At 36.0% G+C, this 26864-nt stretch overlaps 1 protein-coding gene across 1 annotated transcript in view; it reads left to right on the plus strand.

The window, feature by feature from the left end:
- The window catches only part of CNTN5 (contactin 5), a 339272-nt gene that overhangs the window by 170447 nt on the left and 141961 nt on the right, over window positions 1-26864 (plus strand). Inside the window, exons 8-10 of the mRNA XM_035889184.1 lie at window positions 1920-2022; window positions 17670-17851; window positions 25169-25305. Coding sequence (XP_035745077.1) covers window positions 1920-2022; window positions 17670-17851; window positions 25169-25305 — 422 coding nt within the window. The remainder of the gene's footprint in view (window positions 1-1919; window positions 2023-17669; window positions 17852-25168; window positions 25306-26864) is intronic.

The raw sequence follows: 26864 nt of genomic DNA on the forward strand, positions 1-26864 counted from the left end.
AAGCTCCTCTGCCAGCTCCTTCAGCACTCTTGGGTGGATCCCATCCGGCCCCATAGACTTGTGGATGTCCAGGTGCAATAGCCGGTCAAAGACTGCTTTCTCATCTTCCAGCCCGGGAGGCTGGGTACCCTGGGGATAACTCATCAGGCCATTAAAGACCGAGGCAAAGAAGGCGTTGAGTATCTCAGCCTTTTCCTCATCTTTAGTGGCAACGTTCCCCCTTGCATCCACCGGAGGATGGAGGTTCTCCCTGGCTCTCTTTTTGCTGTTAACATATTTATAAAAACTTTTCTTATTATCCCTAACAACAGTGGCCAGGTTTCATACAAGGGGCAGTATTTCTCCACAAGTTCATAAAGCAATGTCAAAACACTGATTTAGTCATGTTTTTGAAGAAAAATGGGTCACTTGCTAGTATATGTAATACTTCATGATTATGTTTTTTAAAAAAAGAAATTACTGTTACTTATAAAGCCACTTTATTTATAGAATTATATTGTTTGAATTAAAAGCATTTTATGCTTTCTACTTCTGTTATTTCATTCACATATCGGACACATTTAGATTTTCTAACTAAACTTAAGCCCCTAAGGACATGTTTAAATGCATATGTGTTTAGATTTCCTCCCAGAACCAAGCTGCAGAAGCCTGTGGGACAGCAGGAGGAAGAGAGCACAGCCCCACTGGAGACTCCTGAGTTCCGTGAGGAACCTTTGAAGGGCTAGAAGTATATGTTTTACCATTTCAGCCTTGTATATTATTTTTGCTCTGCTAGGTTGTGAGATGCTTTTTCCATGTATCCGTGCCAGCTGGTCTTCTCTCAGCTGCAAATCTCATATCCCCTACTTCCATGTCACTCCTTATGCTCCTTTCGTTTCTCTTTCTTGCATAAGATATCTCTTTTCTCTCCTTTCTTTTTCCTCTCTTGTTCCTATTTTCTTGCTCTAGAATTTTTGGAGACTCTTGACTGATTTTTATAGATTTAGACTAGACTTGTCTTGTTACTACTGTGTCCACAAGTCAGATTATATTCAGTTTTCCCCATTGAAAAATCTGAACAATTCTTACTTTGTTTAATAAAGCCTTTAGTTCCTGAGCATCACTTACCCCAGTAGCCCATCTTCTGTCTCACCAAACACAGCTGTTAGAGTCATATTCTTCTCCTGCCATTCTGATTATGACATTTCCTCTAAGTCACATCAAATGCAAACCTCTCATCTCGCCTTGTGAAAACCAGTCTCCCTTCCCTGCTCATTTCTCATTTCCTAAACTCTTGTGACTCTCCAAAGCTGTCAGTCACTCCGCAGCAAATTCCAGATAACTCTATTGATTTCAGTGTTTATATTTTTCACATTCCTGAATGTTTTTCTAGTTGTATACTGAGTTTGTTGTCCTGATAAAATCAATCATCTCCCAAATTAGAAGGGTCACTGGAAATGAAATAACTGAACTTTGTATGTGTATGCATATCTCTGTTTGTATCTGCATACACAAATGCTCTTACATTATATCAGTTTTTCTTGCTGAGCTTAGAAGGTCCTCAGTCGAATACAGCATGATATGTTGTTTTGTCATAATTGTCACTGTATTGGTAAACAAATCTTTGGCCTGTGAAAATTCTCACCCTGTTAAAATTGCTTGCTTGCTTTAATCTTTGAAAAGGTAAGTATTAACCCACATTTGAGAAAATAAATCCTTTTTCTTAAGCTCACTGTTATGCTGCTGGTAACCCTGAAGAGCATTTTAGAATATGTACTGGACCTGAGCAGAGCATATCAGATCAAACAAGGCTATCTCCATAAATTACTATCATTACTGCCGGGCAGGTTCAAAAGGCAAGCTGCAGGGGTTTTCTGTGATAATCTCAACAAATGGAAAACTGATGCTATTTCATATTTTAAATATTCCTTATTTTCCAGGTGTGATGGGGGAATATGAGCCAAAAATTGAAGTGCATTTTCCTTACACAGTTACAGCTGCGAGGGGAACTACTGTTAAGATGGAGTGTTTTGCACTTGGCAAGTAAGTACAGATTCTTTCATAATTAGACTTCATTGTTTATTAAGATGTGACATGCCTAGTTTGTGGTTTCATTATTTTGCTAGATTTCATTTTCACAGACAGTTCTTACTGAACCCTCAAAGTAAACAATTGACTGTGTAGCCAATTATGAATTCCCTGCTCAGCCATTTCTGTGGACAGTAATTCATTCAAGTTAAAAGACTCTCTATCAAAACAAAAAGTAATATTCTCGTAAATAAAAAGAGGAAAGCTTTTTTAATTGAAAATTTTACCAGACTCACCCACTTATTCACTGTGAAATTACTAATCAGTAAATTAGAGCTTATTCTACCAAATATCATAGTTGGAGAATGAAGAACACTAGTAGCTTTTTTTTTGCCAAATGCATAGTTTATATATGAAGCTAAGAGCACAATGTTTTAAACATGTTCTGGCACACTTTGTGACAGTGCCAATACTCTAGTTGCTACCTGACCTAATAGCATTACTAGAGAACAGGTGTTTAGTATTCATATCAAGGGGGGTTTTATATGTTTATTCATAAATGAGTTTAGGGAGAGAAAGGTTTTAGAAATACCTCTTTGCTGTTTTATGCAAATTAAATAAGAAGTGAAATTGCTTCTATGCACTATTCAGATTACAGAATATAGGATGAAATTGATAACATTTCAATTTTGTTGTGGGAGTTACTATTATTATCATTGCCAGGAATAACGGTTGCAAGGGTAGTATACAGTCAGAGAGAACTAAGAAGCAATTGTAGTGATTCAAAGAAATTATTCTTTCTTCTGTACATGTATGTAACTAAAATCAGGTGCTCCATCAGTGATGTTTCGTTAGAGACATGCAAACAAATAGGTAATAGGCTTTTTTCAAAAATAGCCCATCGAATCCAGGGGGGCTGGGGGATGTGGGTGGAGGGATGGTGTTAAAAGAAATCTCTACTATTGAATGCTTTTCAGTTCCTTTTTATAGTGTTTTCCTTTTGGCCACCTCTCCCCCCAGCCCCTGAAGTCAAGCTGCTCAATATCATGCATCCTGCTTGGTTTTCTAGTTCATACCTTATCAAGGCACATACAGGTTCCTTACAGCCTGGCTTTGATTAAGAAATAGTGGAAGGTTTTGTCTTTGTAACTCCCGTGGAAGAACCTCACAAATCAATTAGTCCGAGGAGTACCATATCTTCCATACCTATTCTCTTTACTTATTTATTTAAGTAGGAGCAAAACATAAGAGGAAAGGAGCTTTAAGGCAATAGCCTATTTTCCCCAGGATCACCACTCCAGCTTGCTCAGCAGGTCTGGTTTGGCAGAGCAACTTTTCAAAGCCTTTCTCTACTACCTGAGAGGGCTTTCAAAATGTTTTTTTATAGTCATTTTGACCTTCATGTGTCATTGGTCACTGTTTTTTTTTGTTCGGATTTTTCTCTTAGAAGTATTTACTGGCTGGATGAGATCTGTCCCAAACTTGCTTCCCTTCTTGCCTGTTTTTCCTGTTTGACCAACATCCAGATACTCTCAGTGAGCAGGCCAGCAGAAAGTATTCATAAATAATTAAAAAGAAATTCTGACAAAGTATTTTAATTTTATCTATTTAGGCCCAGCAAAGTTGAAGGAGAGACAAGACATAGCCAAGACAGACCAAACAATATGTGGGGGACTGTAGCCCAGAGACAGGGAGCCATTAGAGAGTGACAGCGGGTTTTGCAAATTCATTCCCAACATGAATGTAAGCAGTAGTTTAGAAAGCAAATGTGAGGGATGAACTTCTGTAGGGTAAAACACAAGTCTTATGTTTTATATAGTAGAGGTAAGGAAAGATGTACATGAGAGAAGACAGAAAAACAATAAACAGAGATATTCTCTAAAATGCAGAAATATATGAAGGAAAGAGCTGTTCTACAGAGGCTGGTGGCTCCAGGCTCTCTCCTGTCAGCAACACTAACCGATTTTCTGCCAGGTCAATTGTTGGCAACAAGGCCATTTTAGACTCTTGGCTATGGCTGAAGCAGTAACCAACATGTTAGTTTCTGTTTTCTTTATTTTGCTGGAATTAAATTGCAGTTGCTGACAGATTACAAGTGAACTGTCACTTTCTGGTGAAGAGAGGAGTTATGCCACGTGTTGTCCTTCGCAACCATCACTGACAGGCAAGAAACACAGCTACTGATACCTTCCATCATCAGCACCCTGAGATTTAATAAACTGTCTCAAAAAGACTCAATCGCTACTCACACAGCCACATAAGGGAGGTGAAGGTTGACAGGAAAGGCTTCAATTGGCTTATTTCCACATTCATATTTGACATTAACCTTTAATAAACAGAAAAACAAAAACACCTGAACCATCAAGGAATTTAAGGTTATCTAATAAGCTGACCCCATTTGCTGCTATTTTAATGGGCAGTTATTTTTACCGTGCACATTCCTTATCTTCTTTTTGCAGCCATTAGTGCACAATCAAATCAGCTGAGTTGAAATTGCTTTCAACCTGATATGGTAGTAATTACATGAATGACATTTCAGGCCTTGTTTGAAACCTGGAGGCTGAGGTGGGAGGTAGAAATGCATTAGATTTCCTATTCATTTTCATCATTTTCCATTTTTGTCCCCATCCCTTATTCCTGTTAGATTGTAAGGATCTTTTCTTGCTACACTGCCATAGGTCTCCATTACCAAACTGAATCAGCAACTAATTTGTTCCTTCTTTATTTAGCATTTTGAGATTTGGTGTTTTGAATGCTTACTGTAAATAACACAGGAGGTATTATAGTCTCAAAACCAATGTGCTGCTGTTCTTCTTATGCTTTAATTTAGCTGTCTGAAACACTCACTCCTCTCTCCACTGTAGTTGTGAGGAAGACAGACATTCCAGCAAGATTTCCTGAAGTAGGCATTTGGCAAATATTCCAGAAAGAGCCTAGTCTTTAATTACAGATTAATGATTTATTAATAGTGTTTATTTAGAACTGCCAGTCACTATGGCTGTATGAATTAAATAAATTGGAGCTGTACAGCTTTTGTCTCCAAACTAAAATCAAATGTCTTAATTGCTTGACAGACAGAAATTCTCTGAGAAGGATTTTATGTTGACCCAAGCAATATGTAGCTGGTCCAGTTACAAGCGAAGATATTGTTAATGATGCCACTTATAAGTAGACTTTGTTGTTGATAAAGAATTGAAAGTAATACAGGAGTGACATACCTCAAAATGATATTTTTATTAGCTAATGCTGCTTATAATGAGCATCAGTCCTTGGCTAAGAAATCACTGCATATATCTCTGATTTACTGCTGAGGTATAACAGAATACATGACAGACAGAGGAGTCAAATAAAATTTATTGTATTAAATATTAGAGCGTGCATTTTGCAATTAGTGATGTTTTGTGATTTGTGTTGGATATTTATTCTGGCATGCTTTTGTTGAAAGGTTGTTTTTATAGCCATGCTCACTGTCACATCTGCACAACAACTTCTGTTTTCATTACATCTGTGTTTCATATGTATCATATATATTTCATATGTATATATAGCATACAGATATGTTTTCTGCCACCCATTTAATTATGTCATTTTTATTAAGAACACTTGAATTTTTGTTTGTTACCTAAAAAGACAGGGGTTTGTATTTTTTTAAAAGAATAATTAAAAAAAATAGCAGTAACAAAGTTTTAACATATTGATTGTTTGAACTTTTCCTATGAACAGAACTACATCTTGTTCATTTACATAATTGCTAAATCCTGATTGAGATTTACATTAAGCATTGTTAAAATAATAACATAATAATTAAAAAAAAGGAAAAAATCTCCTTTAAAACTTACTGAATGGAAGAATTCAAAACATCTACATTAAAAAAATAAACCTAACCATCAATATGTTAATATTTGCTATTGAGTTACACAATTTTCACTGCTTCTGCCTTCTGTTATTTAAAAAGACAAGCTAATTTTTTGGTAAAACAAATAAATGAGCTTATTGGTAATGAGGTGGTTGTTTGTAGTCCAGATAATCCTGATTTTCTAATAATTCTATCATTTCAATGTCTGAACTTAAAGTTTATTATGTAAATCAGGAAGACATATCATGACCTTGTTCTTTGGATAGGTTCTGGTGAAGAAGTCATCATTTTCCCAGCTGACACTTGCACAGATCACAGCATTTCTGGCTTTTCCTGCTCTAGAAATGCAATTTCTCAGGCATTGCCTTCTGTCACAGCAGGTTGCCATTTACATTTTCTCTCAAATATTACTGACTTGGCTTCCAAGAACATCTGAAGGCAACTAGTTAATTTTTTCATTTCTTTTTTCATGTACTTTTTCAAAAGGAAGAATTCTGATGTATTCATTTACCTCCCCATTAAGAAGAAAATAATGGTGCCGATAAGTAAAAGGACTTTGAGTTCTGTCCCCACAGCGTGACATATTCATTAATGAAATGCTTCCAGTGACTGCCATCTGAGCATTCTTCAACGCTTCCTGAATTTGGAGTATAGTTATCTCACAACTGATTTTAATACTATTATTTTAACATGGGACTTAAAAGCAGGTGTAGATGGAAATACATGGGCTTTTTAAAAGCCCATGAACAAATTTTCATAGTTCAAACAACAATATAGGTCTGGTTTGTCCAAGCTTATATGAAAAGCTATCGATTACAACCTTTCTCAATGAGCACATATCCTTACCTTCAGAGAAAAACAAGAAAAGGAAGTGTCAGAAATATGTCACCCTTTTTTTCCCCCCTTTTTTTTTCTTTTTTTCTGGCACATAATTCTAAGTTGACTTCTCTTTTCACTTTCAAATAATTCTCTACACCCACTCTTTCACACAGACTTTTTAATGTCAAATTGTGTATAATGCACACACCCTACTTGACCCTCACACTTCAGCCCTTTCCTCACTGCATTTTTGGTCATGCATCACACCATACAGCAGCTTCTATTTTATTCACCACATAAACCTCATACTTCATTGGGTTTCTGGCTCCATCCAGAAAAAAGAAAACCACAAACAGTTTTTATTATGATAGTGCCAACAGCCAATTTTGTGCGAGTAATCACATTTTATTTCTCATTAGAACAAATTAGAGGATGTGGGTTATTGCTGTACTTGTAGGTTACCAAAGTTTTCAATCTTTGCTTTTAAAATAGGATCCCTGGCTGTGTAGACTTCCAAAAGGATTGCTTTGTTAAAAAAAAAAAAAAGTTTTATGCATCCTTTTTTTTTCACTATGGTTATTTTTTAGCCACACAGGGATTTTAATCAAAAGAATCAATAAAGAACAGTGCTGACAGACAATTTTTCTTACAACCCATATGCTTGTTTTTCTGTATTTCTGAAAGACTGTTTTATGCTTGTGCTATTTCTGTACGATAGTAACATCTACACAGTATATCAATATTCTTTCTAAATGCTAGCTTACTTCACTTTAGTAATGTCAAGGCTATGTTTTTATTGTGAAATATTCTTAGTTAAAGATAGGAATAAAATAGAGATATTGACTTCCTTTTATTACTGAATTATGATGAGGTTGTTATGATAGAAGCATTGTTCAGGCTGTTATATTTAATGTTGCTTTAATAATTCTATGGTAAACTTTGTTTTGAAGAGATTTATGGCTCAGTCATAAACATTCATCCCCTCTCTAATATGGCTTGCAAGAACTCAGCTGAGAGTCCATTTTTAAATCTTGCTTTCTAAATGAAATAAAATAAAATTAAAATAAGGTGAGGTTACATATCTTTAAGTCACATGAGTGAATGAAATTTAGTGACTTGTAATCTAGAAAATGTTCTCAAATATTCTCTTGAAACAATGCATTCTGAATCCATTCTGATTATTAAATATCGCTAAGTCTTAAATGCATGAAACATAGGATTTTTTTTTATCTCCTTGACCTGATTTTTTTAAAGTGACTATTCTAATTATTCTACAAGCTTTTATTTATAATGTTACTTTTTATTTTATGTCACTACTATCAATATTTTCATTGCAGACTATGTACACATAGAGAGAGCTTACCAAAGATTTTTCAATATGCAGAAATAATAGCAAAAAGTGTTTGGATAAGTTAATATGATATCTAAGCAAAGATCAGGGTAGCGATACAAAAACTCTATCATCCAATGAAGGACATTTCTCTGTAACTTTGGGGAATTGCATGAAGTATCTGGAGAAGTTATTCTTGCTGGTGTTGCTCATTAAGACAATGGCATAGGATAATGGCGGTAAGAAGGCTTCTACATATTGCAAATCTTTCTGCATGTGTAATAGACTTTGTAAGCCCACATGTTAAGAAGATGTTTCTGTGAGGTCTGGTCAATGTTTGGCAAACAATGTAATAAGGAAGAGAGTAATTTCTGAAAAGAAAGAAGGCTAAAGGCACCCAAGAAGTTAATCTTTTGTCAAAGGATTTATAGTATCTTGTTCCTTTCTTTTCTTCCTCTGAACTTTAGCTATACGTGATTTTTGCCAGGCACACAACATTCACAAACAATAATCCTATAAAGAGTCACAGATCCAGGTTGCACAATTCTCTGACAAACACATGCAGTTATCCATCTGGTCTCTCAACATAGGTGGATAGAAGTTTCCAGCATTGCAAAGGACAAAACTTAACCCTCTCTGCTCTTCAGATTCATAAAATACCATTTTTCTTTTCAGTCCACACGTTAAAACTATGCCTCAGGTCTTATAAAATCATAGAATCATAGAATCACTTTGGTTGGAAAAGACCTTTAAGATCATCGAGTCCAAAGTTTAACCTAACCCTGCCATCCCACCACTAAACCATGTCCCTAAGCACCTCATCTATCCTTCTTTTAAATACCTCCAGGGAGGAGGACTCGACCACCTCCCTGGGCAGCCCGTTCCAGAGCCTGACAACCCTTTCGGTGAAGAAGTTTTTCCTAATGTCTAGCCTAAACCTGCCCGGGCGCAGCTTCAAACCATTCCCCCCTCGTCTTATCATCTGTTACCAGGGAGAAGAGGCTGACCCCCACCTCCCTACAGCCTCCTTTCAGGAAGTTGTAGAGGGCGATCAGGTCTCCCCTCAGCCTCCTCTTCTCCAGACTAAATAACCCCAGTTCCCTCAGCCACTCCTCGTATGACTTGTGCTCCATATCTTTATCCCTGACTTGTATCCTTTTGTTGGCTGGTCTTGGCAAATCCATTATGACCTATTCGATACTGGTCCAGAATGTTTCAGAATTCAAATTCGTGTGTTAGCTGTGGACAGCAAGATTCTTCCAGGCTTCAGACCTGGCAGGAGGCATCTCCTGCTATAAACTGTTAAGGGAGGCGGATAAGGCCTTCCCATAACCTGAACCCTTCCCACTAATCCCGTGTCAAAAAAGGTCCCATGAGGATTTCTATTCTGAGATCAAATACTTTTCTCACACATATCTTCTTAATACCAATCCATGAATCTACCTCTCACTCCAGACATGATATTATGCTTAAGAGTAGCAAACCTAATGCACTGATCACAGTTTAAAACAAACTTAAAGTTAACTCTGTTAACTGCACTACACTGCATCCCACTGGCATTGAGTTGAGTGAGGAGTCAAGGGGGCAAGTAGAAGCTGAGTATTATTGGGCATAAACATGGGAATATAACAAGTATAAAATGACGCTAACATCTGTGATATAAACCAGGCTTCATTGTTTTTAGGGCCAAGTATGACAGTTCTGTTGGCCATTTCTTTGGGATATGCCAACAGATCTTTACAGTGTGGTAGCAGTCAAGATACATAGGTTGTGGAATTGTCATTGAGTCCCAGCAGCTGCTCTTTTCTCAGTATTGTCTTTCAGAAATGATTAAGCCTCCTTGTACTTTTCCATGAACACAAAACAGTTCTTGCCTCTTCCCACAATAATGGTGACATACAGAATACCTTTGATATTACAGATAATCTGATTCTGTACCAAGGACATTCAGAGCACATTAACAGCCCTCATTTCCACTGAATCCTGTGACAGTAGATATACGCTGTAATCCCCTAGGCGGGGACTGCTGGTCAAAACAAAATGTAAAAGGACATGATGAATCACTGCATTGATAAATGAAGGTTGGAGGTTTGAGGAATTTTAACCAGATTTAATATACAATTTGCAGGCAAAGAGGAAGCCGATTTTGACTTGTCTTTTAAATGTTCACGGTTCACAAGTTAATGACATGCCAAAATCTCTGGTTTGCATTAAATGGAGCAAATCATTTTAGATGTTATACATCAAATTTCTTGTTGGAAGTAGGGATTCAAATATTCAGTGTTTTTCCTACATGTAGGAGAATTACTAGGGGAACAAAGAGTGCTAGCATCTTACCATCATTGAGTATTAAGCACTTCACAGTGTAGAAGTCCACCACTAGTAATTTGCCTTCACCCTCAAAATCAGTTCTTATCATGATATACTATTTTTCATGTACACGTCACAGAGACATAAAATTATTGTTTTCTCTTTTTCAAACAGGGAAAGCACAGCACAGGATATTAAAATAGAATGATTTGCCCAAAATCAAACTACAGGGTAGAGACAAAAACTGATATAGAAATATATGTTTGTAAGCCCCATAGAACAAAAATCATGTTCCTCCATGCCCCTTCACACCACTTCTCCCTTCAGGAAAAAGATTTTGTTAATTATATCAGATGCTAAACCTGGAAGCTGTGGAAGGTGCTCTTACAGTTTACTGATAATAAAACAATCCCAAAAGGGAAATGAAAACTCTCAGTAAAACAGCATTTTTCAGTGTTGTAAGTAGGGAAGTCTTTCTCCTGGAGATAAACTTGTGGTGAGAGGAAGGAACCTTTTTAAGTGTGAACATGAAATTTTCAAGCTGCATTTGTTTATATAGAGAGGAATAGGTCCAGGATTTTTTTTTCCTTTGATAGCACACATTGTTTATGTCAAATAAATCTTTCTAAGAATTTCATCAATCTAAAGTTCATTTTTAGCTCATACTGAATACGAATTTCTATCATAAGTTACAAGACCAGGATTGAATTTTGTTCCAATTTTTCAAGCTAGATTGATTTCTGCTTTCTTTAAGTGGACTTGTTCTTGCATAGGCTTTATAATGCTGTTACAAATATTGTGATCATTCATAGTAAAGTAATAAAGATTCTTTGGTGAATCTCAAGCAGCACTCCCAGGGCTCATTCTACCTTACTCTGACTAAATGCTTCATACTGACATGTAAAAACTGAGTTAATTGGTTTTACCATATGTCATAGGGAAATTGGAAAAAAAACCCACCAAACTGCAAGTCCCCATCAGTAGAATGTCATTCTTGAAGAAGCAATATTATCAATATTATCAATCCCTTCCCTTTCTCTCTAACAACCATCAAAGAGAACTTGTAAATGCTACTAAAAAAATTGCTCAGTAATTTACATAGCTTTGCTTTAGGTTTAAAGATGGAATAACATTTTTTTTTGCATTCCAAACTTACTATCCAGAAGCACCTATGTAGGCTTTCTCTCTGTATCAGAGGTTGAGAGGGTCAGAAGGAAATAAATTCTAGCAATTGTCAATAATAGGTCCCCAGAGTTTCCATTGTTGTATTTCTCTTCAGGATTTCCCATAAAGAAATAAATGCCTGTAATACAGTGTGGTACAAGAGCCTTAAATCCAGCACTTCCAGAAATCGTCATGCTCGCTGTCTTTGAACTTTTTAGCTGATCAGCAGGTTCAAGCCATCTTGCGCACCCCAGACAGACTGGATTTACATGTGGTGCTCATTTGCATCATGATTGGTGGTAGACCTGCTGTTTCTGGAAGTCCTGAACTCATTGTAACTAGTCCTCTGGAATTAATCTGTACACATACACTGGCTATATCTGTAAAGCGAAGTTAGGAAATATGAAATCAAGGTGCCAGCTACAGAATCTGCCTGGACAAAGTTTGAAATGGAGAAAAATGACCCAAGAGAAAGCCCAGCTGTAAAACAGCTTTACACAGGGCAAGTAAACACAGTGCTACTGTAGCACTGTGGCCCTGAGAATACATACGAACACTTACCAAAAACCTGTCACCTTTTCAGGCAGATTTTCTGCTACAAAGCATTTGTCTCCTCTAACTTAAATTTTTGTTTTCTTCCTGTGTTACCCCCCATACTAACTCAGCAGATGTCACATATGTCTTTTGCTTTTCAAGTTGCTTCAGATTCTCTTCTCAACAGCCTCGATCAAGTCACAGGCTGGTGACAATTTACCTGGTGTTATGTCTTTCATACTTTTTAGTAGAATGTTCACTTATTTCAGAGTGCCCCCAGCCAGCAAGCCAAGGTAGGGTGTGATATGAGACTAGAAAAAAAGGGTCACTGGATGACTGAGGAAAAAAACAGCTTATTCCTGTCCTTATTTAACAGTTGATGTAGCTCAACACCTCCCCCATCCCGCAAAATAGCATCTGCTATACTATGATGACAAAAATGGGACTTTGCCATGTGACCAACACTGAATCCACAGGAGATGTTCAGCTCTTTTCTATTAAGTTCTTCATCATCTAGCTGTGTTGTTGTGATTTCATTAAGAGTAAATACCATTACTAACTTTTAAATAGAGAAACAAAAGGTTGCAGAATAGCTTTTCCCTTTTACTCACTACTTGTGAAACCAATACCTCACCTATTGTGGATGTTCTGTTCTCTTGTTTGATTACACCTTAATCAGATTACTCTTGGGTTAGTGATTAACCTGAATTTAAGAATTTGGAAAAATCTTTGAAATCATCGAACTATCAGTTATGCTATCTACCTTTAGCTACCAAATGGTTAAGGATTGAGTTTGAGCTCACATTTTAGGCTCTGATCAATCAGTAGATAAAAGCCTCTGGAGTATAATTTACTATGTCTAATGAATCGTTATAGATAATGAATCATTATTCGTAGCACTATATTAGATGTTAGAGGTGCTCTAACATGTTAGGACTTGAAGTGTGAAGAAAACGACATGGAGCTGGACATGCAGCCAAAGACATGCTGTCCTTGCTCTGTGCCGTAAAGAACAAGCCAGCAGTGGTGGGAAAGCACAGGCACATTAGTATACAACACTGGTACATGCTTACGACCTTTTTGTTATGGTCATGGACATGTGTTGGTGTGACTTGAAGACCTGGACTTGTTTCTGCACACAGACTTCAAACTCATCACCATTTCCTTCTATTCTATTTCTATTCTTAAATCACCAGTACTCACAGCTGCTATATTTCATGAGTACTAACTATATTTTAATAACCAAATGAAAGGAAAAGTTATTATCTTGTCTCCTAAATCTCTGCATCTGACCAGAACAGATTTATATGGGGTCTTCTAAAGGTAGAATCATGTGAATGGTTGATGGGTGTTTCTGGAAAGTACCTGATGGAGAGAATTTCATGATACTCCTCGACATTTTAATCTCACATAATTATCCTGTAATAATTAGAAGGTATTTAACACCGTCACAAGGCTGGAGGGCATAAGGAGAAAGTTTTTTCCTAGTCTCACACACACAGGCATGCAGAGTTTTTTTTTATTATGATGTGGGTTAGAAGGCACTGCTCAGAACAGTGATGCATGGTAAAGAGTAGTGTGGAGAGGAACTGAACTTACAGTAGAAGGTAAAATATTTCAGAAGAGCACATAAATTTGTACAAACCAAACATAGAAAAAATAAACTATTCATTCTTATTTGAGATATTGCTGAAAAACTAGGCACTCAGATCCATGGAAAAGGTATTTTAAAATGCAGACATTACTCTCATTTCACCTCACCCCTTTCCTGAAATAAACATATGCTTTATAGATCTAATTAAATTCTTTTCAGGTGAATTAAAAAAAAAAGTATAAAATTGCTTCCAATAGTCTTTTTGAAACTTTATTTCCAATGGAACTTGTGAAGAATTCCCAACAAATTCAATAGCACTTGTCCCAAATAATATAGTGCTGAAAATTGACTCATAATCTCTTCTAGATGTAAATGTAAAACTATAACTCATATTTTCTTCAAACTCAAAATGAACAAACCCGCAGTAATGTCTATCACAGTCACCAGTGACCTCTCAGAACATTTATTTCAGCTCAGATGAATAAGGAGTTTAATGATGGTATTTCTGAAATGGGATTTTTTTCTCAGCGGTGCTAAGATTTACCAGTAGTATTCAATAGGTTATTTCCAAAAGTGAGGAGAAATCCTATCTTTGAACTCAACTGAAACTTGAATGAAGTTACTCATAGGAGCTGAATGTGAAGGGGTTATGATAAATAAGGAAACTATATTCCCATAGATGTCTGCTGAGACCAAAATAAAAATGGATTAGAATGATTATAAGATTTAAAAATTATGCATATTACATTAAACTCATATTAATATTAGAGATACTTCTGCTGTTGCTCAATTTTTTAAAAGTTGTGAATCATTTGAAAAGATGAACAATATGTGCATATGTTAGCTTTTATGGTGGATTTTATGAGTTTTCTAGAACAGTCACATAATTTTACTCTTTCACATCCTTGCTCTGATATATTTCATTCTTTAATTTTATTCTCACACAAGTCACAGAGGAGAAATAGGTATAGATATATTTTTATTTCAGATGTAAAATTCATACCTCACTTGTAAGTTATGCAAGGAAAATAAGAAGCTTCATTAAACAGAACTACAAGTTGTCTGCGAATAGTGGTTTGCAGTTTGGGAGTACTTTCCTTTGAAATCATTAAATCTACACAGCTACAGTAATTTTAACTCCTTGAAAAACTCCACTTACTACTTCATACTGATGAAGAAAAAAGTGAGTTGTTTTAAAATATGTTTCCTAACATCCCAGAGAAGAAGTTTCCTCTGTATTTACTGTGTTATACACATTTATTTTCTGTAGCACACATGAAAGCAAATTTTAAAAAAAAAATACTTAAATGCAATCTAAAGGAAATTTTCTAAATACATGAATTTCAGAGTAATCTCGTAAAAGCTAAATGAGACAGCTTTCACAGTTTATAATGTCCTCACTGTTTTTCAGAAATATACACTATGAAAAAATTCCACTGATCAGTTCTATTCAGCATAACCAGCTTTCTTCCATGACAATAGAGCAAAAGCATCTTTGTCACTGATTTTACTGGAAGTAGGGCTGAAGGGCAAATAAGCAATAATAGGCAACAAGCATGGCACCCTTATGGTGCCAAATACAGTGTGCCTGCACACCTATCACGTTCATAAAACAGCAGTTGCTGAGCAGTATTGCACTGTACCAGCATAAAGTATCCTTACTATGGACCTGTGCTGTGATCAATAATGATTAATGAAACACTTGCCTGGCCATGGTGGCTGTTTTGCAGCCAGCAATCATGACATAATTATATTCCATATAGAAAGAGGACAAGCTTATAAGGAGTTTATGCTTAAAGCTGAATCCAAAACAGGAGAGTTAGTTACAAAATCTTCAGAAAGTCACTCTATTAAGAGTATAAATTTTAATATTAAAGTGAAGTGTGCAATTAGAAATAAAATATGAGCACTAATAAATGGGGAAAAAATAAACTAGTATTGTTATTTGTACTACTTCTAATATATACAAATAGTTATCAAAGTATGGCAAATTGAAAGATGTAGCTAAGGATGTGAAAGGAATATCATAAGTGGACTAAGGCAATAATTTTTATTAGTGCATCAGAGGCAGATTGATTTTGATCTTTTAATTGAAAAGAATGTAAAATAGCTTCTAATAAGGAGCAAACTTTATAAATTAAACCCATACAAGCTCCACAGTACAGTCCTCATACCAAGCCTGCAGGAAATCAAAACCTGAAATCAGTCAACAAGAAAGTAATTTAAGATTAATAATGAGCAAAGTATCAAGCTTCTATGGGGATACAGTAGGGGCAAAAAAAGAGCTCATATGATCCACAACCATCTATAAAAAGAAAAAGATATATATGATTGGAGTGCTGAAGAAAGAGAGATCAGTCTGTTTTGCTCACTAAGGAAAAAAAAAAAAAAAAAAAAGGTGATTTGATTTCTATATATGTATTTCTTCCGTGGGGGACAGTGATAAAGCATAGAAGGTATTGTAGGGACTATGCCTCAGAGATGAATCCACACACACTGAAAATAAAGTAACTCGTGTCAGGTTAATTAATCACAGCAGCAAACTGATAAGGGAAACAATGATTGTCTTTTTCTGATATATTCAAATAAATAGTGGATAGCATTCCACATGAGACTATATGTTGGCCAAGAAACAAACTTTGTGAAGATAATTATGTTAATAAGCTCAATGAAATTCAGTGATTTGTGACATTCAGGAGATAAGATTAGAGAAACCTCCTGACCTCCAACTACAAGTCTGGGAATTTCTGAATCCCTGTCAAGCACTAGAATTTGGAGCATCTTGTCTGGAAGTTTGAGTACAACCGCAGTCACTCACTGCCTGATTTTAACTGGCTGAAGAATAGCTAGAGCTTTGCTCATGGTTGGTTGTCATGTCTGTATTTGTTGTGTCTCAAATTTGACAGCCTGAAATACTGAGGGAAAGGTGTTTTTTTTAATTCAACTTCATATAGTTGCAGCAAATAGAAGTTAGTAAGTGATGACAAAAAAATATAAGCTTTGAATTTGAATCTATATTTGAGTCTATGTCATGAAGTATTTTTCCCCATCTAAACTGCCACAGGATCCAACTGTGTTTATATCTAAGCTTAGACTTGAAAGCAATTCAAATACATACGAAATATTTTTTGAAAAACTATCGACGTGTAACAGTTACATTTTCTTTTATAATGTCCTCCAAGCTTCTTCTGGAATACCTGAAGCAGTCTGGTTTTCAGCTCACAATCAAGCATTTTATAATTACAGTTATTTTCTTTTTCCTTTTCTTCCCCCTTAAGTATCCACTGCCATATTTAGAGAAATGTATGTCTGTACCAAAAAAGCCCAATGGATGCACAACTGATGAGTGTTTGGGCTAAAAAGAATGAATGAGTGCAAACACTGTCTAGCCCATTTCTTCCCCCAGTGTGAATGCAAATGACAGTTTTCACATAGACCCATGAGGAATAGCAAGCTACAGTGAAAAGCCCTTCCACTCCTGTGAGCAGGCATGTAATGCTGTGAGTCAGAAATGGTAGTCCCATTAATAAATGCTTCTTACACAACCAGTTTTGTAACTTAAAGGATATTGCGCAGACCAAAACTTTGGTCAACTTAATTTATGCAAGATACAGTGGTACTGAAATCCCCTACCTAGATGGACTTATAACTTACTGATCTCTTGAACTGCAGTTTCATTGCAGGAAAATTGGGATGTGTTGGAATTTGCTAAATTCATCCAGGTTTTGAAGTCTTTATTTTCTTTTACCCATTCAGTGAAAGTGTTCGGGACTAAAGCACAGAGTGCTAAAGCTCTAGAGAGAGTATTTCAAGTGATTTACTTGATCTCAATAAAAACTTGGCCTCCCTTTTGGATGAAAGAGACACATTCCATGTAACAAACCATTTATTAAGGATTCCCTATAGAAAGTGAGGAATATCAAGCATTATATGAACCTTAATTGTGGTTATATTTTATTGCTGCTTAGATTATTAAATGTTTAAACTACCAGATAGCAGACTCTATAGTCTCAATAGAGGAAGAGTGCTAACAGTAATTTTACTAAATATTTCAGCCCTGTTCCAACAATCTCTTGGAGGAAAGTTAATGGTCATAATCCAAGTAAAGCCCGGCTGAGAAAATCCCAAGCTGTGCTTGAAATACCTAATGTGCAGCTAGAGGATGCGGGGATGTACGAATGTAAGGCTGAAAACTCTCGTGGAAGAAATGTCTTCAGAGGACAACTACAGGTGTACAGTAAGTGTAACTGCACACAGTTCTTATCCAGCAATGCTTTGTCCACACTTAAGACTTTAACTACACATGAAGGATGATGCTAACAACCAGGAGAAATTAAATCTCTTTCTTCTGAAATGCAATTAGTATTGAATTACACTATATATTTTTATTCCTTGGTAATGCGTTAAAGTCTGAATTATAAATAAACTTGACTGTCTCAAAGAACCGGCTTAAATACAATTTCATGTTTGATGTTCATGAGCTTTTTTTTTTTACCCACTATCACTATAATTTTAAAAGTATATTTTTTTTCTCCTGATATGATATATAATAATAACATGCAACCTAATCATGATGTATGTGTCAGGAAACAATATTAGAAATATTCACCTACTTCTTATCAATTAAAGCTACACCACTTGCTATCATTCCATGAATCCTACAAACGTAAATATTTAGCAGGAAAGGTCTACTGAAGGAGATCATACAACAAATCTTTCAGACTCTGAATCGTTTTCTGTCTTCAAATATTGCAGTCAGTGGAATTCCAACTGCTGCAGTTTAGACAGGTCCTCAGGCTAATAGATGCCTTTAAGAAGGAGTCTCTTCTGTTAGTCAATTTTATTTTTCTTTTCTTGATTTCAGCCCATGGCTCTTAGTGCTTTCTCCCCATTACTAACTATACACAGTTCTCTGTCTTTGTTACATACTTTCATCAAATAACCGTAGACTGGCATCATATATTTAGTTTATTTTCCACATATGTCAATATTTCCAGGTCCATAATCAATTTTCCTGTCTCCTCCAGCTTTCCAATATCTTTATCTTAGCTCCCTTGTTCTTGGTGAGTATCAGCATATCTCTGGATGAAAATTCTTTCCTTGCTTTTTGTTCTCATCCATCTAGAGCCAAGGGCAGGTTTTTGTCTTCAATTTTTTTTTTGGTATATACTGGAAAAAATATGTGACGGCAAAGGCAGTAGTTTGCACCTTTCGTTTTAGACATGTCATCCGTACTGCACTTGCAGCAAAGTTTTTATGAGGCTTTTACTGAAAACGGTAGTCAATGCCCAGGAATTACTTGATGCCTCCTACTACGCCAATAACCCAGTGGTATTTCTCCAGTATTATAAATTCTTATTATCAATTACTTCCATGAAAGTATAGCAGCTCCTGCTAGGGACCTGGGGGTGAGGGGCATTTAGCAGCATGCCTGGTCTTTGTCAACAATGTTTCTTAAAATGTCTGAAATGCAAAAAAAAAATTAATTTGAGTTATAAGGTGTACCCCAGCTCATACACTTACTAGCTGTTTTCTAGAGCTGTGAAACTACTAGATGCCAAAGCACCTTATAAAGGAGTTACAATTGTCTCTGCCTCCCTCTTTCAGAGTTAAAGGAATATAAAAGGTGCTCTTCAATAGAGAAACTAAGATGCTGGAAAAAGAAATTATTTCCTCAAGAGCACCCTGGAGACCTGTGGCATAAAATCACAGCAAATGATGTACTGTTCTACACAACTCTGCTTTCTTATTAGCCTGGACACATTTTTGTTTTGAACAGAAATACAGATGGTAGTCAAATCTAGGAGTCCATAGAAAACATTTTCTACGTCAGTTTTGTTCTACACTCTCCAGTTAGAAATAAGAATTTTTAGTTGTCCACCATTGTCAGAATTATATTTTTACAGTCACTGCCTTTATGGATAGTGCACAAATTGTGCTAGTTGGCATTTTTTGCAATAGTATTAGAACAACTTATTTAACATCATGGAAAGGGGGTCCACTTCACATTGTCTCATTCCTCTGATTAACAGACATATGAGACTAGTATATTATTAAGTTTCTCCTAAGTCTATTATTATCTGTTATATAATATAATAGTCTTATATTATATAAGTCAATTATATCTTACAAGTAAGGCAAAACCAGTTCTGAGTCAGTTTCACCTATCTGCATTACCAGGGAGCAAGGTCAGAGCAGGTAACCAAGGGCTCCCAGGTGGAGACCAGCAGTGACCTTCAGTACAGCAGAAAAAGAAGCACAAACTGTTGCTAGCCCCCTCCAAGTGCCTTTTCTTGGCCCTTGAGATGAAGGACTCCCCAGTGAGCCTCTCACAGCCTTCAGTGGTCCTGAAGACAGCATTAGTGCCTTATTGGCCTACAAACCTTGATTACCCTTTCCAGGGGTGTAAGAAAGCACGACAAAGTTTAGCCAAATGTCACTTTACAAAATTCTCAGCTTCCTTCACTGACAGCTGATATGGCAGGATTTGGGGGCATTACTTGAAACAGCATTTCCTGCTGTACTTCTTATTCATAAAAACAGTCAACATGAATTATTTACTTTTAAGCTCATTGTCTTTTCACTGACATCTTATTCCTCCAGGAGAAAACGATTATTTTGGCTCAGAAGTTCAGATGTAAGCCATCATTCCTTACCAAGGGTTTCTTGTAAAATTTCAGAGCAGGCTGTAGGACCAGCTGTGGCGTATTGCAGTCTCACAATTTGCATATCTCTGTAGGAACTCACTCGCTGTCTGTTTGAATCTTCTTCATTTCATCATTTGCATCTGATCTGGGTCACTACAGAGTACTTTGGAGAAAGCCCAGGATACCCAGTCTGCCTGTCTGGTCACATTTAATCACAAACTAGTGATTTTTTATTTCTTACCTGGTGCTGCAATTGAATGACTCTCTGATGTAGCTGATGCTTCAGATGTTGTTCAGAAAGTGGTGTTTCGGATGCTGACAATTTCAGATTGTTGTAGTCTCAGCACTTAGTGGAAATTCAGCTGTAGAAGTGACAAAGGCATTAAAAATAAAATTTTGATAATGCAAGACAGCCTTATATGCACTGCAAACTCTTGAGAAGTATGATTTTTTGCCAAGTGATCTGCTCATGCTGTAAGTTTCCATGAAATTTTATTCAAGCTCAAATTGATTAATAGAAGACAGCACTAAAATTTGAGAAAATTTAAGACAGCATTAAAATTTGGGTGGAGAAATTTGCCATTAAACTTTTGTAATGACATAGTGCCCTATGAGCATCACAGGTGCGGCAGCAGGAGGGGAGGTTTGCGGTAACACCAGAGTGGAACGAACAGCTGAAGGCAGGAACAGTCTGTACTGCAGTGTAATGGACCATCATGATTTTAAAAAAACATTTTAATAGCTTCCTTATAAAAACCATATGGAAGAAAATCCACTGCTGCCACTACAGGCTAACCCCAGATACATGTAGTAAAAGTGGCTAGAGAGGAAGAGATTTTTGTGGTCAGAATTGCAGCTTCAGTTGAAATTCACTGACTTATCTTTCTCACTGTGATAGCTACCTACTCTTCTCCTATTGTAGACTTCCCAATTGGCCTCATGTCCAGAAAATGAACTTTATTCACCCCAAATTCTGTTCTCATTCACATTTTAGGACACTATCCAAAGGCATTTGTCTATGCAAAATTTTGTCCTTAATTTCCTTTCAGGCAAAAAGTTTAATATTTTGAGAAAGTAGGCTGAGTTCTCTGCATCTGAATTTCATTTTGCATAGAGGATACAAAAACTGGCCTGTAAGCTTGCAGATTTATTGCCAATTTGTGTTTGTAAAACATTTTGACATCCTTGAATAAACAGGTGCAGAAATGCAACATAAAATAAATCAGGGATTGGACGGTGATTTTAAAATCTCAGAAGCACTGTATAAAGCTATAGCACAACATCCATGAAAACTACTGAATATTAAAACACATCCTCCTATTCTTACATTCACCCTAAAACTTTTCACTGGACAGATAAAAAACACGCAAACACCCTTTTTTTTCCCCCAAAGTGAATGTTGTATTTATAAAGAGAAAAAAAAAAGCTGTTATTTTTAAAATTTTTTTTAATGCTTCTTAGAATGTATATTTTCTAATTAAAACTAAGTGCAATTATGTAATGAAGGGGTTTTTGCCCGCATGTATATTAGGATCACATTTTAATAGCTTCCTTATAAAAACCATATGGAAGAAAATCCACTGCTGCCACTACAGGCTAACCCCAGATACATGTAGTAAAAGTGGCTAGAGAGGAAGAGATTTTTGTGGTCAGAATTGCAGCTTCAGTTGAAATTCACTGACTTATCTTTCTCACTGTGATAGCTACCTACTCTTCTCCTATTGTAGACTTCCCAATTGGCCTCATGTCCAGAAAATGAACTTTATTCACCCCAAATTCTGTTCTCATTCACATTTTAGGACACTATCCAAAGGCATTTGTCTATGCAAAATTTTGTCCTTAATTTCCTTTCAGGCAAAAAGTTTAATATTTTGAGAAAGTAGGCTGAGTTCTCTGCATCTGAATTTCATTTTGCATAGAGGATACAAAAACTGGCCTGTAAGCTTGCAGATTTATTGCCAATTTGTGTTTGTAAAACATTTTGACATCCTTGAATAAACAGGTGCAGAAATGCAACATAAAATAAATCAGGGATTGGACGGTGATTTTAAAATCTCAGAAGCACTGTATAAAGCTATAGCACAACATCCATGAAAACTACTGAATATTAAAACACATCCTCCTATTCTTACATTCACCCTAAAACTTTTCACTGGACAGATAAAAAACACGCAAACACCCTTTTTTTTTTCCCCCAAAGTGAATGTTGTATTTATAAAGAGAAAAAAAAAAGCTGTTATTTTTAAAATTTTTTTTAATGCTTCTTAGAATGTATATTTTCTAATTAAAACTAAGTGCAATTATGTAATGAAGGGGTTTTTGCCCGCATGTATATTAGGATGATGTTAACACAGTTTTGTGAAAAAAAAAAAAGAAGAGGAAAATCATACACTGAGTTAGAGGTTGTACATCCAGTTAAATGTATCCCTTTTCAAATTATCAACAGGGTTTAAGAACAAGTATTATAATATTATGGAGAGTGAACCTTGCTATTTAGCAGAGAGGGAATTCTCTGTGGCAAGGGAGTATATATAGAGAGGAAAGAAAGCCAGAAAGCAATGAAAATATTTTTCCCAATTGTGCATTTAGCTACATCTACTTATTGCTTTGCTACCTTGTTCTCAAAGCAGTGGGCATCTGAGTCATTGCCTTGGCTGATGGCAAGTTCAACAGCTTGAAAATTATTAATTCAAAGGCCATCTAGGCTATGAGGAGAAAACTTAGGGTAGAAATACTCCAACTAATGACAAAAAGGTTGTTAATATCAATCAGTCATAGCACTGTGATTTGCCAGTCTGTGGTTACAGAGGAAAACCTGTGCTATGACTGTGCTATCAAGACCGCCACAGACAGAGGTTAGGGAATGGCCATTGCATGCTGAGGCGAACACCTCTGCAGCCAGGCTTGGGGAGGGGGTTTTATTTCAGTGCAATATTTCAGGTGCACACCTTAATTCTGAACGCTCTGGTTCAAGATGAAATCAAATTCAACATAGAAAAATGAGACTAGATATGCTTTGGATCATGGTAGACATTTCAGAAAAGTAAAATAATAAAAATAATGAAATATAAATAGGAACAGTTTAGCGCCTCTTTGAAACTGCATGATTTTATGGTACCACTGGTTAACTTTTATGATTTTTTAGTTGTGCATTTAACTGTCACATCTTCCAAAATCATATTAGCGTACTCATTTTCAAAGAAACAATTGCTTCTCAGCATGCTTCCTTTGTGCATAGCAAAACACTCAAAAGAAAACAACGTCAACTATACAATGCTATTGAATTACATTTTTAGGACAATTAGTAGACAACAAGTGAGCAGGGACTACCACAAACCGTTTATGAGGATTTAGTGGGAACCTTTGATATAACTCAAGAATCAAGTGATTCAGCACAGAGGAGCACGTATGCGGGATGTCATGCATTACCTTGACTGCAAGAAAAATAAGGGAGCAGAAGTTTTTGGTCTTGGGTTTGGGAATGAGTTTGGGTCAATCTTATCTCTGTTTTCCTCTACGAAAGGGAAATGAGTGATTTTTTTTCTGATATGTTTCCAGCTTCTGACAACTGTCTGGTCAGGGACTCTGAAGCAGAGTGTTCTCTGCTTAGGAATGATAGACACCTCATTCACTTTCTTTATCATCCATGCACGAGATGTAAGCTCGAAGCAGTTAGTCACCTGTCATGCCTTTTCATATGTTCTCACGTCTTTGATTAGTGACCTGTCAAATGCCAGCTAGATTCAAAGATTTATTTTTAAACTCGGTTCCCCATGTTTAAGTACGTTATCAATTATCCGACATTTGAAGCAGAGACTTTGTTGTGACAGATCTGGACTTCTATTCACGTCAAGCAGAAGAACTTTACATTCCTTTAGCAAGGAAGGCCTTTTGGCTACTTATTCTCTACTATTTGAAAAAAAAAAAAAGAAAACCAACCCCAAATTTAATATAATTAAATTAATTAATTTCCTCTATCATCCTCATTGCTATACAAATTGATATGGCTACAGTATGAAAACCCAAAAGCTGGCTTTTAAGCATACATTTTTATTTCTGCATATGAATACTCAGTTTCTCATCGAGTCATACAAAGTTTTCCAAATTGTAAGGTCCTACATATAGTTTGGCTGATTGACTGCTGCATTAAAGATCTGCTTCTCTGCAAAAAACACTCTCTGCTTTTTAACAGATTATTACATGAAATTTAAGTACTAATGGTCACATATACTGCTAACAAATGTCTACCTTTAAAAAAGACTGTTTTAACACTGACTTACTGTGTAAATTATGTTTCTGATGAATGCTGGAAATCTCGTGGGTTCTGTGCTTAAAAGCACTAAAAGCATTTTCTCCCGTGAAATGTGAATTAAACCCAAGACACTTTAGCAAAAATATGTGCAAATACCTTACCAAATGCCTAGTCATTCTTAGCTGAATAAATCATGATTTCCTAGTAAACCAAGAAAACTACATGGAACAGAGTCTATGATGATTGACCTCATTACCAAAATTTAAATAGCTTAGGTCTTGAAAAGTTGCTAACTATTGTATTGTGACTACCAAGCAAATACTCTTAAATTCAGTAATAATGAATGCATTCGTATATAGTATTGTAACTTAATGCATTGAACTTTATTAAATCAGGCAGATTTTTATTCCTGGTCATGATACTGCTCACTGCCTGGTGCCATTACAGCATTTCCTTTAAAGTTACAGAGTTTTGTTAAGTTCATTACTTTCTCTTTCGGTTTTGGTTGTTTGTTTAAATGTGCTTCTTTCTGAGAGTAAGTTAAGCTTTGTAAAGGCCATAATTTAAGGCCTTTAACTGATTAGGTCTTTGCATATCAGCTAGAGACTTACCAGTTTATACGCTTTGTACATAGCACGGTATTTTTTTCTTGCAGCCTACCCACATTGGGTGGAGAAACTTAATGATACTCAATTAGACAGTGGAGATCAGCTCCGATGGGAATGTAAAGCCACTGGAAAGCCAAAGCCCACGTATCGTTGGCTGAAAAATGGAGTTCCTGTCTGGCCACAGGTACATTAGACAAGGAGTCGCCACTATGTTGCATGTTTCTCCTTTCATTCAGATAAAGTCAGTTAAAGATAGTACTAAAAAGTACTTCAGAAATTACTGTTTTCAGTGTTAGCTTAAGTGTTAATATACAGACAGGTTTTCTATGCATGTCCCCTCTGAACCATCTCAAGCAATGTCAAATTGCATTCATCAGTAATTCTCTGTAGTTCAGAAATATTTGGGAGACGGGATGTTCTGAGCTGTGTCTGCAACAGCATCTGCCATTGTACTATAATGTACCTCTAAGCAATCTCCAGTAGGGTGGTTTTGTTTCATTTTGGTTTTTTTTCTTTTAGAAAGTGGTATTATGTTATTGTAATTATTTTTTTTTCTGTATAAAAAAAAAGTAAAAACTCAGAGGAGTGCTGCATTTGCCAAATCAGATTCCTTCATATTTCCCCCAATGTTTATTATGTTATTTACCACATTTTGTTTGTACATAATCACACTCTTCAAAACACTAACAGGCTAATGTAAGAGACACAATAACTATTATATTTTCATCCATTTTCAACTCCATTAATTTTCTGCAAGTAAGAGAACTCACTATCCAGACCATTAAAGTGCTCCATGTAAGACGCCTAGAATGTAAATTCCTTAACTACAGCCACTTGATATATTTTAGAATTAGATCTAGATAAAATCCTCCTCCTTTTAAAAGACCACTCATGGCATGGCCTGCCTTTTAGTTCACTTTGTTCGGTTTCTCCCACTGAATCATCAACATGTAAGCTCACATCATGTGGGTCTTGGATAGCACCTTTACATTTTTAGAGTCTCAAATTATTTAAAGTAAAGAAAAGTTTTGCAAATTTGTTTCATGCATTTTTCCAGATTAAAATAAAGCTGTTCATTTCTGGGAGAAAATGTCTCCATTTGTAAATGAATTCACAGAATGGATTTATGAATATAAAAGATGTAATATCTTTCTTTTCAGTGAATGTCGCTTCTATCTGTGAACATCATCCAATTATGCAAACAATGAGAAAGGAAACATAAACACAGTTTATTTTTGAAGCTGTGAGGCATTGAAAATAAGGTTATATGCCTTTACTTTATCCATTTCTGCCTTTTTAGATGGAGCTGTTAGTCCTGAAATTGAAGCAATTTAAATATATTTACTTTTTGGTTTTCTGATTTTCCAAACCATTACTTGCACCAGGCTCTGAAATTTCAAATTAAATTTCAGTTTAAACTGGGGACTTACAACAGAGACACCTTTTTTCACAGTTCCCTCTGCATTCCCAAACACTCTGTTCTTTATCAATTTTTAATTAAACCTACAACAAATGTAATAATGAAACGTAGAGATGTTTTATAGCAGTTCAAATTATTCATTATGCAGCTCCATGAAATACATGTTTCCATGAACAGCTATTAATGCCCCTTCTCTTCCAGCTGTGGTAATTATTATCTACTAGTGGACCTTTCAAATAAGAAATTTGCACTAATGATGAAGGCAATTAGACCCTTTCACTCTTCCTCATGCAAGCAATCTTTTATATCTACTTTTATGGAAA

Source organism: Egretta garzetta, unplaced genomic scaffold (assembly GCF_000687185.1).
Source record: "Egretta garzetta isolate BGI_Z169 unplaced genomic scaffold, ASM68718v1 scaffold492, whole genome shotgun sequence".
Lineage (NCBI taxonomy): Eukaryota > Metazoa > Chordata > Aves > Pelecaniformes > Ardeidae > Egretta > Egretta garzetta.